General features: G+C 49.1%; 3 protein-coding genes across 3 annotated transcripts in view; all 3 read right to left on the bottom strand.

Moving 5' to 3' along the window:
• The window catches only part of LOC103924491 (aldose reductase-like), a 28044-nt gene that overhangs the window by 10509 nt on the left and 5559 nt on the right, over positions 1–11976 (bottom strand). The window lies entirely within an intron of this gene.
• LOC103924353 (aldose reductase-like) overlaps positions 7083–11976 on the bottom strand; it is a 29837-nt gene continuing 24943 nt past the window's right edge. Inside the window, exon 11 of the transcript XR_663980.1 lies at positions 7083–7159. The gene's annotated coding sequence lies outside the window, so the exon portion shown is untranslated. The remainder of the gene's footprint in view (positions 7160–11976) is intronic.
• LOC103924464 (aldose reductase-like) lies at positions 8151–11045 on the bottom strand. The gene is given in 5 exon segments (XM_009332993.1): positions 8151–8187; positions 8189–8211; positions 8777–8854; positions 10193–10309; positions 10938–11045. Coding segments are annotated over 5 exon segments (282 nt in total). The 5' UTR covers positions 10965–11045.

The following is an 11976-nucleotide window of genomic DNA, read 5'->3' as shown; positions in this document are numbered from 1 at the left end:
CCCTGTGCAGCCCACGGCGGGGATCTGGGGCGGCGGCTGAGGACTGAAGGAGGCCGCGTCTGCGAGCCCCGGCGTCGGGGTGAGCGTCACGCAGCGACCCGGGATGTGTCGGACGGTGCTTAAACCGGGACTGCGCTAACTTCACGTGGAAGGCGTTCAGTGTGCGGTGCTCGGTTGTGCCTCCGCACCCGGCTGGTAGCCCTTCCGCAGCACCTCGGTCCCTTGATGTCCCATTTCAGGCGTCCCCGGAAGGGGGATGACAGAGGGGACATGAGACAGAGGTGTCTCCCTGCGCCCTAAGAGCTAGCGGGTTAGCGGGTTCCGAGCCTCAGGCCAAGGGAGGGCTGAGCCCTTTGGCTGGAGCAGCATGTCCCCACAACAGGGCCGGTGGCCAGGGCTGGTCCCCCTTGTCGGAGCCTTGTGACCCTGCGTGCTGATACAGCGGGACAGCTAGAGAAACCTCCTCGTGGCTGGCTTGTGAGAGTGGGGAGAACCTGTTCCCTGCTCCAGATGGGACAAATGCAGCTTCCTCTTCAAGGGAAAGTGAGCTGTGGCGTAGGAGTAATTTAGGACAAAGTGAGTTTAAAAAAAGAACTTTATTTTGAATGTCGGGAGAGGTTTTTTTAAAGTGTTTTGAAGGTCGCAGAAGAGGAACAGCGACTTTTTAATGAGTGACATAATGATCAAATTGTCTCTCCGTCTTTAGGGAGGTGCTGAGGGCATTTCAGAATAAAATGCACGACTGTAATCATACATGGTAGGTGGCCAGTAATCTCACATCAGAAACTAGCTTTGAAATTTTTGCAGACAAGCGTACGCTGTTCTGCTGAAGAGCTTGCAGCGCAGTGGAAAAAAACAGACTTGCCTGGGAGGCTTTGCTGCTTGCTCACACGTGGAGAGTTTCTTCAGGTGCGAACGTTTGCTCTGGGTGCCTCTCCCACAGCAGAGGCCCCTGCTCTCTGCAGCTTGGTATTTTTTGCTCCATTTAACTAAGGGCGGGCAAGGTAATTGGTTTTCCTCTTTAATGTTCCTCCTGTTTTGTGTCAGCGCCATCAGCCGTCCCCGGCAGGATGCGATGTGTTTTCACTTGGATCACGAAACCGTTCTATAACTCAGTGCTTATCTCTTACCGTTTGGGTTCGGTTTTCCCTGGCGGTTTCTTGTCGGAGAGATGTCTCCATCTCGTGACAAGAGGCTTTGGGCAGAAGTTCTGTGTTTTGTTCTTGCTGTTGGCTCTCGTGAGTGGGAGGCTTTCCCCTCACAGCTGTAAGGCAAGTCGGCTTTCCACTGTTTACCTCTCCCGAAGGCCTGGCGGGGGCCATCACATGGCATCAGGGCCTTGGGGAAAGAAGAAGTACTGCATGTGTCACCGGGTGACAGCCAGCCTGGTAAATCTTGTGCGCTGTGTCCTTGATAACATGGCCAGCTGTTTCTTTACAGTGAGTGCTGGCGATGAGGAACTGTGCGGGGGAGGGAGGGTTTTCCTTTTTTTTTTCTTGATCCGTGAACGATGTTTTGCACTGAAACAGGATGCGTAGTATCATGAGTTTTTTTGTTTGTTTTGCTGACTTTGCATTTAGTGATTGTACTTTCAGCACAAGTTGTGGCTGCGGAGACCAGCAGTGTTTGGTATCTGAGAAGAACAGGGTCCAAAATGATGGAAGTGGGTATGCCCTTGTGGAGGCAGTCTTTACTGGCAGAAACCCTGTGGCCTGCCGAAAAAGCACGAAGGCAAAGTAAGGAGGTGACAGAGTTGCAAGGTGTGATTATCTCAACTCCTAACGGGGAGAGTTGCAGGGCTCTGCAGCTTTAGGGGTGCTGACAGATACAAGCATAGCTAAAGCCAGTGTTTTGAGGTGAGGGTGTGCAGGTTTCAAGCTCAAATCCCAGGGAAGGGCAGCAGGAGTTTCTGCCTTGCTTGGAGCCTTTAAAAGGGAGGTTTATCTTGCTCAGTGGGGTGCTCCAGTTCAAATTCCGTGTGCACGGAGGCAGATCTGAGGGTCTTGGCTGAACCCCGCCGTAGAAGACCTCGGCCTCTTTCTTGCTGTGAGCTCAGATCAAGCCAGGAACATATTTTGGTGGATCTCCTGTCTTCTCAGAGTTGATGAGGCTTTTGGTCTTCGCTCTGGTATTTGTCCGTTAATCCCATCTGCTTAAAAAACATGCCCTGGGTTCAGCCAAGCGCTGAGGAAGCGTTCCTGCCGCCCGTGGCAGTTACTGGGCGGGAAGGGCAGGTTTAGCCTGGCAGGGGAGACCTGGGCAGGAGGAAACCACGAACTGCCCCAGGCTGGTCAGAACCGGTTCCGGCTGGCTCTGAAACTGGTGCTGCCATGCAGGGCGATGGAGCTCCGGCAGATGGGAAGAGCCCACGTGGCCGCCCCAGTCCCCCTGCTAGGGGAGGAGGAGGGTGGCACCTCACCCCAAAGGGGCTGGCTGCTGAGGGGCCTGCGGTCTGGGCCACCCCCTCCAGGCAGCGGCAGCCCTGGGGACAGTGGCCTGCCCACCTGGGAGCACTAAGACACAGCAGGACTGAGTGGTAAAGGGAAGCATCAGGCACCCAGCCCCACGCTCCCAGCTGCCCTCGCCTCAGGGGAGGGATTGGGATGGGCTAGGTGTAATCTGTGGTGAAAATGGGGAAAGCGGAGACGAGGACAGGGAGAGGGTTGGTGTTTGGCTTAGACAGAGGCTGGAGAAGGGGGAGAAAGGCATTTACTGAAGTGTTTTGTTCTGCTGTGTTCTTTTTTTACCCCCTCGGTACCTGAATCGGTGAAATTAAGTTTGTGTTAATTGGTGATAAATCAGTTTAGATTGCCCTGAGGTGAGACTGTTTTGCCTGGGACAGTAGCTGTTGGAGAATCCCCAGCCCTGTCACGGCCCAGAGGTGGTGTAATGAGAGGGACTCTGAAAGGAGCCATGATCCTGGTCCTGGGAATATGCGGTGGTGGAAATGGTACAGCCAGTCTGTGTCCAGGGGTGAGTGCAGACAGTGGAGAAAGGAGGGACCTGGGGAGACCATTGCTGGGTGGGAAGGTGATTGGGAAGAGGTGGGCAGGTGCTTCCTCCACGCCTGTGCCCCAGTGGCCTGGTGCAGTGCTGTCTCCACATGTAGGATCCAAAAGCACTGGCCGGGAGCTGCAGAGGTGGCTGTGAAACCTGGGGACAGAGGTGTGCTGCTGTGATGTGGCTGTGCGCTGGTGCTCACCATGTGCTGCAAATGGGGCTTCAGAGAGACCAGGACTGCTTAGCAGAGTGGGGGAGTCAGGCTGATGATCTTTGGGAGTAATGTGCATTAACAAGTGCTTAGGGTGAAGGGGAGGCCCTTGGTCAGAAGTGAGCAATAGCGCTGAACTGGCTGGATGGAAAGCTGTGTGCCAGGTAGGCCAGGCTGCAGCTGTGGGAGCAGTGAGTAGCCTTAAAGTGATTGCCTCAGAGGAGGACCCTGGCACCTCTGGGGGGAAACTGAGGGCTGATGGCCAAGTAGAAACAAAGCCCTTTCAGGCAGCCTGAGTTGCAAGGTTAAATAGACCTGTGGAGATGGGAGTGCTGCTCCTCAGAGTATGAGCGCTCTCTTGACAGTCCTTTGCTCAGAGTGAAATTACAGAAATGCTGAACACTGGCAGCAACTGATGTCCCTGCAGTGGCTGGGGCGGGGGGGGGGGGTAAAGCCATAGCAAATGGGATACAGCTTTTGTCTTGGAAAAGCAGAGTTCTGGGAAGTTTGGGCTCTATTCTACTTGCAAGCACTGCCCTGCACAAGGGAGGAGAGCCTTAGGATCCTCTAGTGAAAGGCTGTGTGGAGCAATGGCCTAACCCTGCTGATCCCACAGATGAGACGCCCCCACAGAGGGACTGGGAAGAAGGAGGTAATCCACTACCGTTGCTTGGACTGCTGGATTGTGTTTACAGACAAGGGGGAAGGGACGCTGAAAAAGTGGTGATCACTCATGCTGTGGCCTGAAAGCTCCAAGGTCTGAGCACAGTTACTACCGCACCTCTGGTATCGCCTGATAAGCTGGTGGGACGTCAAGGAGTGACTTACATGTATTGTACTGGAGGGAGCATGCCAGAAGACAGGCAGGAGATTAGCGACATGGCCAAGGATAATGCTGGGAGACCAGTAGTACGGCTGACCTTGGAAAAATTTTTAGAAGGGATTGGAAAGTATATGTTAAGACTGTTGCAGTGTTGATCCTGATAATTTTGTCTGCTGAGGAAGGGGTGGGTTTGTGGTGTGTGTTACATTCACACTGATGAGATATTAACTTCACTAGTCTGGTCTGCAGGGACAAGGAATGGAGTTTATAATGAATATACATTAAGATTGTGATGATGTTAAAGGTAGAGTTTATATAAAGGTGAAACAATTCTTAATACATCTTTCAATGAGGTGAAGGGTGGAATGTAAAGGACATAAATTGCAGGGGGTATCAGGGGATGGCATGGTGACCTGTGTGGAGACCATGAGCTGCTCAGTGCCGTCCAGAACCAATTCCAGCTAGCTCCAAAACCGATGTAAGCACCCTATCTCATGCCAAAATTTAAGCCCACAGGGCCCTGGCTCAGACACACTGTTGGAAACACGCGCACTCTTTGAAGGAGGTCCATGCCAAAAGGGCTTACTTCTGAGGGGACTGCAGCTGGTAGATGAGCCATGCTGGAGCAAGGAAACGCCTGAAGGCACTGTGGCCCCTGGGTGACCCATGCTGAAGAAAGTACACCACTGAAAAGACAGTGGTCTAAACCTTTGGCTCTCCCTGTGCCACAGCAAATATTGTGCCTTTATTGTTCAATAAGAATGTGTATTTGGTCTCAGCAGAGCTGTCTCACCTTAGCCTGGCGATTGCTGAGGGTTTTATGGGTTGCTTCCTTCAGGAAGCTGCGAAACAAATGTTCTTGGATTACCTGTTCATTAACTGAAACTGGAAATTTTGGAAAGAAGGTCCTAAGGTGCCTCTTTTCTTGAACAAAAGGTTCTACCATTTTCCCATGAAACCCAATGTGCAACTTTATGATTTGGTCACCTGCCCAGTAGGAGGAAAGAGAAGGGTGACAAAGCCACAAAAGCAAATACTTCCTCATCTCGCCCGGTGTCGTTAAAAGAACCTTAATTGTTTTGATGGCTTGAGTTTGAGTGTCAGGTGGGAAGGAGGTTTGGGGATGGATTCCTTGAGACCTACCCTTGCACATCTCCCTTGTGCCAGATATGCTCCAGAGTGGGTGCCCGGGCATGTATGGGTGTGTGGGGAGCTCAGGTGCCCGGCTCTGCTGTCACTGGGTTGCTGGGACTTGTGTCTCTGCACTGTGCCCTCTGGGGTCAGGATCTGCTGGAGGCAGAGAGTCCGAAGAGGTTGGTGGGCTCAGGCCTTGCTGCTCTCCTGTAGAGGTGAGCAAGCCCCCACTGCTGCAGTGCTGCAGGAGGGCTCGGGGCCCCCAGCTGCAGCCCTGGGGCTTTGGGGCCAGGGCAGTGGTGGGAGGGGGTGGCTGGGTTGATGGGGCTGCTAGAGGAGATGGTTGGAATGGTGTAGGTCATCATCCCTGAGCGCCTGTCCTGGGCTGGGTGCCCTGGGCTCAGAGCATTTGGTGCTGCCCGGGGGAATTGGTCCCCGAAGCTGGCAGGGCCGGTAGGGAGGCCAGTGGTTTGGGCACAGCACTGGGGGGCTGAGCCTCCCCTGCCGGGGGGCAGACATCCGCGGTTGCGTGGCATGTGAAATGCCCCCCGCCACTGCTGGGGGCTGCGGCCGGAGCTCGGGGGCTGGTGGCCGGCGGGGAGGGGACAAGCGCGTCTCCTCTGAGCGCTGGCTGCCCTCTGTTGCCCGCAGGTGAAAGTGCCGAGTGGCTCTGTTGTCCCAGGGAGGGTTCGTGTCCCCGAAGTGCAGGTCACTGCAGCCGACCTGCGTGTATTTCAACGTTGTTCACAGGAGAGAGGGTGCATGAGGTCTAAAGAACAAGTTGGGTCTGAACCAAGGGCAGCTCGCACCGTGGGTGTAATGGATCGTGCTGAATGCTGCTGCCCTTGTTCAGCCCAAATCTCCCTTGGCTGTGACTGGAGCTTAGAGGCTGGCTCTGAGGTGAGTACCTAAAGTTAGGGGAGATGATTCCCCAGCAGAGAGACTTCAGCAGCTGCCTGTGCCTTAGGAGCAAAGGCCAAGTACAGCTGTGCAGAGTGGGTCTGAAATACAAAGTGCATCTTAAAAACTGAACAGCAAGGTAATTCTCATTTCTTTTGTTTGGCTGCGATAGGCTAACATCTATTAGTTCTGTACAGAAGTACTAAAAATACTTGTACAGCATTCCTCTGCCACGTTTTGTTCTTGGCTAAGGGGGTTGTATATTACCTTCTTTTGGAAGTTTTAGTTTGAAAAAAAAACAAACCAAACCCCACCAACCAAAACCCCACATCCAGTTTTATCTGCAACAGGCAGAATATTAAACTCAAAAAATAATGGAGCTAGTAAAGAATGAAATCAGTTCCTAAAGTCAAATGGTATTGGGGGTCCAGCATCCTGTCTCACTTCTAGCTGTAAGGTCTAGGCAAGAGCATAAACACTTACTTACACTTCCAAAGCAAAAGATCTTTTTGATCAGGCAGGAATCTTCAATTTCATTGTTGCATTTAAAGATTAGTTTTTCTCAAAGGCAGTTGAATGAAACGGCAGATGCAAGTTCTGAGGTTGGGTTTTTTTTTTTGCTCGTAACAATTTTCCACATAAGAACAGAATTTCACAACTAGCAATAATCTGAAGTGTATGTTGAAATTGTGTTGTATCCAAAACCCACCATGCTGTTGTATTTTGACACAGAGGAGAAAGCCAGTATAAAAATGCTGCCCAGCATGCATCCGTATGTTTTCTGCATATGGAGGTTTTTGTTTGTTTGTTTTTAAGAGAGGGATAAATAGTAAAAAACCCTTTTTCAGTTGGTTTTGGAGTAGTGAAACTGCTGATTGTCTCACTTATCCTAAGGAAGTCAGAATTAGTTCACATTTCTCAGAGATTTTCCTCCAGTGCTCAGAACTGCTGATTATCCTCCTTAGCCTGTTGATACAAGATGGAGTACAACTGTGAATGTGTAGTTGTTTCTCCCTGTTTTCCCCTCAATTCCGTGTTTTGGCAGAGAATTATTACAGCCCACATTTTGTTCTTTAGAACAATTTTACTGTGTCCTTATTTCAAAAAAGGAAAACCATTACCACCACGATAAATCACTGAATACATATCTGTGACTTCACTGGCTGCAGGAGGAGAGATGCAGTAAGAAAGCTAGATAAATTGATAGGAAGAACAGCAGATTAAGCTCTGGAGGGTATGAGGGCAGGATATGACCATCTTCAGTATTCTGCATTGAAAGGGTGCTCCTTGTGAATTTTGCAGCTGAAGGGAATAAAGGAATTAATTTCAGCCATTTCTTTTTAATTTATTTTAATATATCATCAAGTGTAGCAGGTGCTTAGAGGAGCCACCAAGGCAGTATCTGAACTATATAATTGTAGAAAGGATTTGTTCCATATTTGTTTTCCTGGATAGTGTGTGCCATTTGTACACTGGGAACACCCAAGTCACTTTGTCAGTGACGCAGACTCTCAGCGTTCTAGGCAATGTTTAGGTGCAAAATCTCTGTGTATATAGTGTTCATAACTTAAGGGTTTGGAAAAAACAAATACTGAATGCTACCACTTATGTGCTCATTGTGTATGCTCTCCAATTGCTGTTAAAGCTGAAAATAGTTGCCCTCTCCTCTTTCGTCAACTCAAAGTCTGAATGGGTGACTGAGTTGTGCATGCATATGTGCATGCATGAGAAGAAATGCATGTGTTGGGTGAACAGTTATCTGCTATTAATAACAGATTGATGCTATTACTAATAACAGAACAAGTAAGGTATTTCAAGAAGTTACGGTTGTAATTTGTGTACCACAGCTTAATCCCCTGTCAGGATGCAGGAGATCTACAGCATCCTCGTTGTGTACCCAGAAATAATCATAGGGTGTTAACACGCTGGTATCTACTTTGTTCTCCCTTTTTCTATCTCCTCATTCAACTGTGATCAGATCTTTATAATCCCTGAAAACTATTCACCTGCTGTCACTTTGCAGCTTACCTGGTTATTCGCAGGCTTGTGCTTCAGTCCCGGCTTGTTCAAGATTCTTTCAATCTACTCATGGTTAAAGTTGGGGATACCAATGGCTTTTGGTATCCACCAGCTCTTCCATGGCCTAACACAAAGGGGAGCAAAGTCAGCATCCAGTAGGGGGCTGAATATATTCTTCCTGGTATGGCTTGTTTCCCTTCATGGGAAGGGAAAGACAACTGTTTGGACTTGCGAAGTTTGTCTCTTGGGGAGAAAAAGTGCGCACTGGTGTATTTGTGCCATGTCTTGCATCTCACCGAAGCCCAAAGGCTCATTTCTTGAGATGGTAGAAACACCAAGTTAGTTACATGTGGAAAATAATTATAATAACGTGCTATCGAGCCAGTGCTGGAGCACTTTACCCCAGGCTGTAGGCAAGATTACAGCCTAAAATATCTTTATTCCTGCAAAGTGTATTTGAACAGTTTAAGAACTGTGGTGAAGACAGTTCTGTGGTTATTACAGTCAAGCAATCTGGTCTGCAGCTCCACTGAAGATTATCAGCTTGACTAAGCATGTATGTTTTGAAAAGCTACATTGTATACCTTAAGATAAATACATAAGAACTTTGTGGCTGCTGAAGGTAATGAAAGCATGGAAAAGACTGCCAAAGACAGAAAACATGGTCCTCCCACTGTGGCTGAACTTACCTCCCATGTATGTAGAATATCTGTGTTGCTGGGTATTGACATGCCTTTGTCATCTATGGGAAACAGCTCCTCCCCTGCCTGTCAGTGACAAAGAAAATGCTTGAAACACTCTTTGGTGGGAAGTTAATACCAAGACAACTGAGGACCGTGATGGCTTTAACTCCTCGTACAGAAAATATTAATACTTGTCTACGTTGTTCATGCAGGTTTATGGCATTTTGCCAGCAACCATTCCTAGTAGGAGGGACAGGTGTATCTCCTGGACCCAGCAGAGTGGTGACTCACCAAAACACATGCACGTAAACAAGTCACACCACTTGTGGAACAAAGCGGAACAAACAAGCTTGCTCTACTCCTCTATCATGCCTATTAAGGGAGACCAAGAACTGCTTTTTTTAAGATTTGTTTTCTGAAGAGTATAAGGACCTGTTTAGGTCTGAAGGACATTTAAGTTAGGTCTAGGGTGAGCCACATCTACTGGACAGCGTATTATGTACACAAACAGGTCTCCTGTGAGGGAAGCCTCAGTTTAAGTTGGTGGCGCTAGGAAAATCAGAACATCTCAGACATATCAGAAGAGGGCTAGATCCCCACATCTCCATATTGCTCTACACCTAGTATGTTGTGCAGGTGTCAGAGTATTATGCCATGACATAATACTCAAGGGCTTTGTTGACATAAAACTAACCATGACAGCTTTGAAAGTATGACAAACAGTTGATAAGCTCAAAAGCAACAGATAGGATGAAGGTCTTAACCTGTTTATAGCAGAAAGGAAAAGCTAAGACTAGAAATAGACTGAGACATCAGCTCCTTTGAAGTACGTGAAGTATGAAACTTGGATGTCAGAAAGTCTCACCTTTTGAAATCCAAGGTCTATGGAACAACACTAAGGCTCCTACAGCAAAGGTCAGCTCAATCTGTACTGTATTAAGGACTCAGTGATTAAAGACAGAAATGGAAAATAGAAGCATTTTCCTTCGCTCTGTGATTCTGTAACATGCAGAGGAAAGAATTTCTGTCAGGCAGCAAAGTACAGCCTTCCTTCCCACAAAGTAGGAGGCTAAGTCATTGGCAAGATGAGTATACTTGGGATTTGTAGAAGACAAGGCACAGCCAAAAGTAAAGCAGCACAACTCATGCTTGCAGCTGGCAGGCCTGGTCTTAGTGCTAGGTCTACATCTCCGGTATCAAAAGGGCAGAGGACACTGTCCAAGCAGCACTCTCAGGGCCAGAGATCAAGAGCCCAGTTCACGTGGCCAGTCTAAAGCGGAATGAGCAGCACCGGAGCAGTGCTGGTACACACAACAGACACGTGGCCTTTCTGGACTGGAGCAGCGGTAGTGCTGCAAGCGTCACTGGCGGTTTTGAGGAGCTCTCCAGGAGGGAAAGCCAAGGACATTGCTGTTACTGTACCTTGAACCCAAGAGGCCAGTGCATGAGGTAGAGATCCAGGTAATGCAGCTTCAGGATGGCAAGAGTGTTCTGGCACGCTCCCTTCACCAGAGGTTTTTCATAAAATGTGTACCGTAGCTAGAGACAAAAAGCCAAAGCACACCATGACCTCCTGGGTTAAAGCTCTTGTAATCCTTCTGTCCTGTTCTTGAGAGGAGGCTACCTGTCTCCTTTGGAAGGTGATGTGGAACGAGGCCATCCTAGTGCTCTTCAGAGGGGGCTTGCTCTGTGAGCAGGACTGGCCTGTGATACCGAGGGCAGTATGTGCAGAGGTGGCATATGTGATCAAACAGGGTTGCAAACTGAAAAACTGATCCCGTTCCATTAGTCAAGACATGTAAAAGCCACTTATTACAGGCAGATATGGGTTAAAGAGCTCTTTTTAAGTTAGTAATTTCAGTGGTGAGCCAAATACAGAATTACCTGCATAAGCAGGGGAAAAAACCTGCACACCTTCTGGGACCATTTGAGCTTAATACATATTTTGAACAGTCCCATGAAAATGGAGGATGTGGAGCATATCTTAGATAACTCTCTACAAGATAAGGTGACAAAAAGAAGCTTCCATCAGTATTGACCTGAATTATGTTCTGAATGACTCCATGCTGTTGCACACAGCCTTTCCCCACCGCTCTGAATTTCCTCCTCTGAACACGTTCTACACAAAGCAGGCCTTCCCCAGGATCCTAGGTCATCAGATCCTCACCTTACTGACGAGGAAAGGTCCTCTCATTTCACAACACCTTCCTTGATTTTCTGCTGGATCCGTTCCCCAACTTCACTCCCATTCCGGTACACATAGGCACAGTCAAAGCGGCAGTACCCAGCATGAATGGCAGCCATCACTGCAGCTGTTACTTGCCCAACTGGGGACTGAAGAAAGAAGGTTAAGATCCCAAATCAAAGCATACAGGCCATTTCCTAGTTATCTAGAAACTAAAGAAATACATACAAAGGGGTTTTAAGAGGAGTTCTTCCATGCAGTGTTCTTAAAGCTGTATTCCTCTTACAAATGCAGGCCCCTGGGCTTGAAGCTGTTTCTCCGTAGCCCCACTCCCACGCAGGTTCAGCCCAACAGCCAGGGAGAGCAGAGCCCCAGACACCAGGACAGCTCTCCAGAGCTGGACCAGGGGGAACCGAGTTTTGTGCCAGGGAGCTCTGCAGTGCCTCCTGCCCAGCACTCCTCGCTTCCCAGCGCTGTTTCTGAGAAGAGAAACAGCAACTGCCCAGCTGGGAAAATCTTAGTTTGATGGAGGGGGCAGTGGCCTACACCTTAATCATCCACGTCACCGTGGAGTACTGTGCCATACTCTACCCCAGCTCCTCCCCTGGGCACATCCCACCTATCATTAAACGGTTGCATCTCTGAAGGAAGCGGCTGATGTAAGAGACATGCATTTCTATGTGTTTCTATAGCCTGAAAGGGCACATAAGAGCTGTGCACGAACAATGTTGGCATATCTTGTTCCGACAAATCCAGTAATGTTTGTTTTCAGGCATTGTACGGATCACTGTTTGATTTTGCAGTCATCGTAAGAGTGGTGCAAATCTCTTTGTCAGAACTTGCTTGAAACGCATGAATTGTCTTCTAGAGCCGTATGTCATTGCCAGGTGATTCAAGGTAACCTCACCCTGGATTTGAGTTATTCAGCACAGAAGCAGCAGGCAGGCCGAGTGCCCCACTGCAGCAGCTGCTGCGGGGAGGGACGGGGAGCGGCAGGGAGAGGGGCCCGGGAGGTCGCTGC

The sequence above is a fragment of the Pygoscelis adeliae genome, unplaced genomic scaffold, assembly GCF_000699105.1.
Source record: "Pygoscelis adeliae isolate BGI_AS28 unplaced genomic scaffold, ASM69910v1 Scaffold38, whole genome shotgun sequence".
In the NCBI taxonomy this organism is placed as follows: domain Eukaryota; kingdom Metazoa; phylum Chordata; class Aves; order Sphenisciformes; family Spheniscidae; genus Pygoscelis; species Pygoscelis adeliae.
The sequence above is the reverse complement of the archived record's forward strand: the minus strand, read 5'-3'. Positions and strand labels throughout refer to the sequence as shown.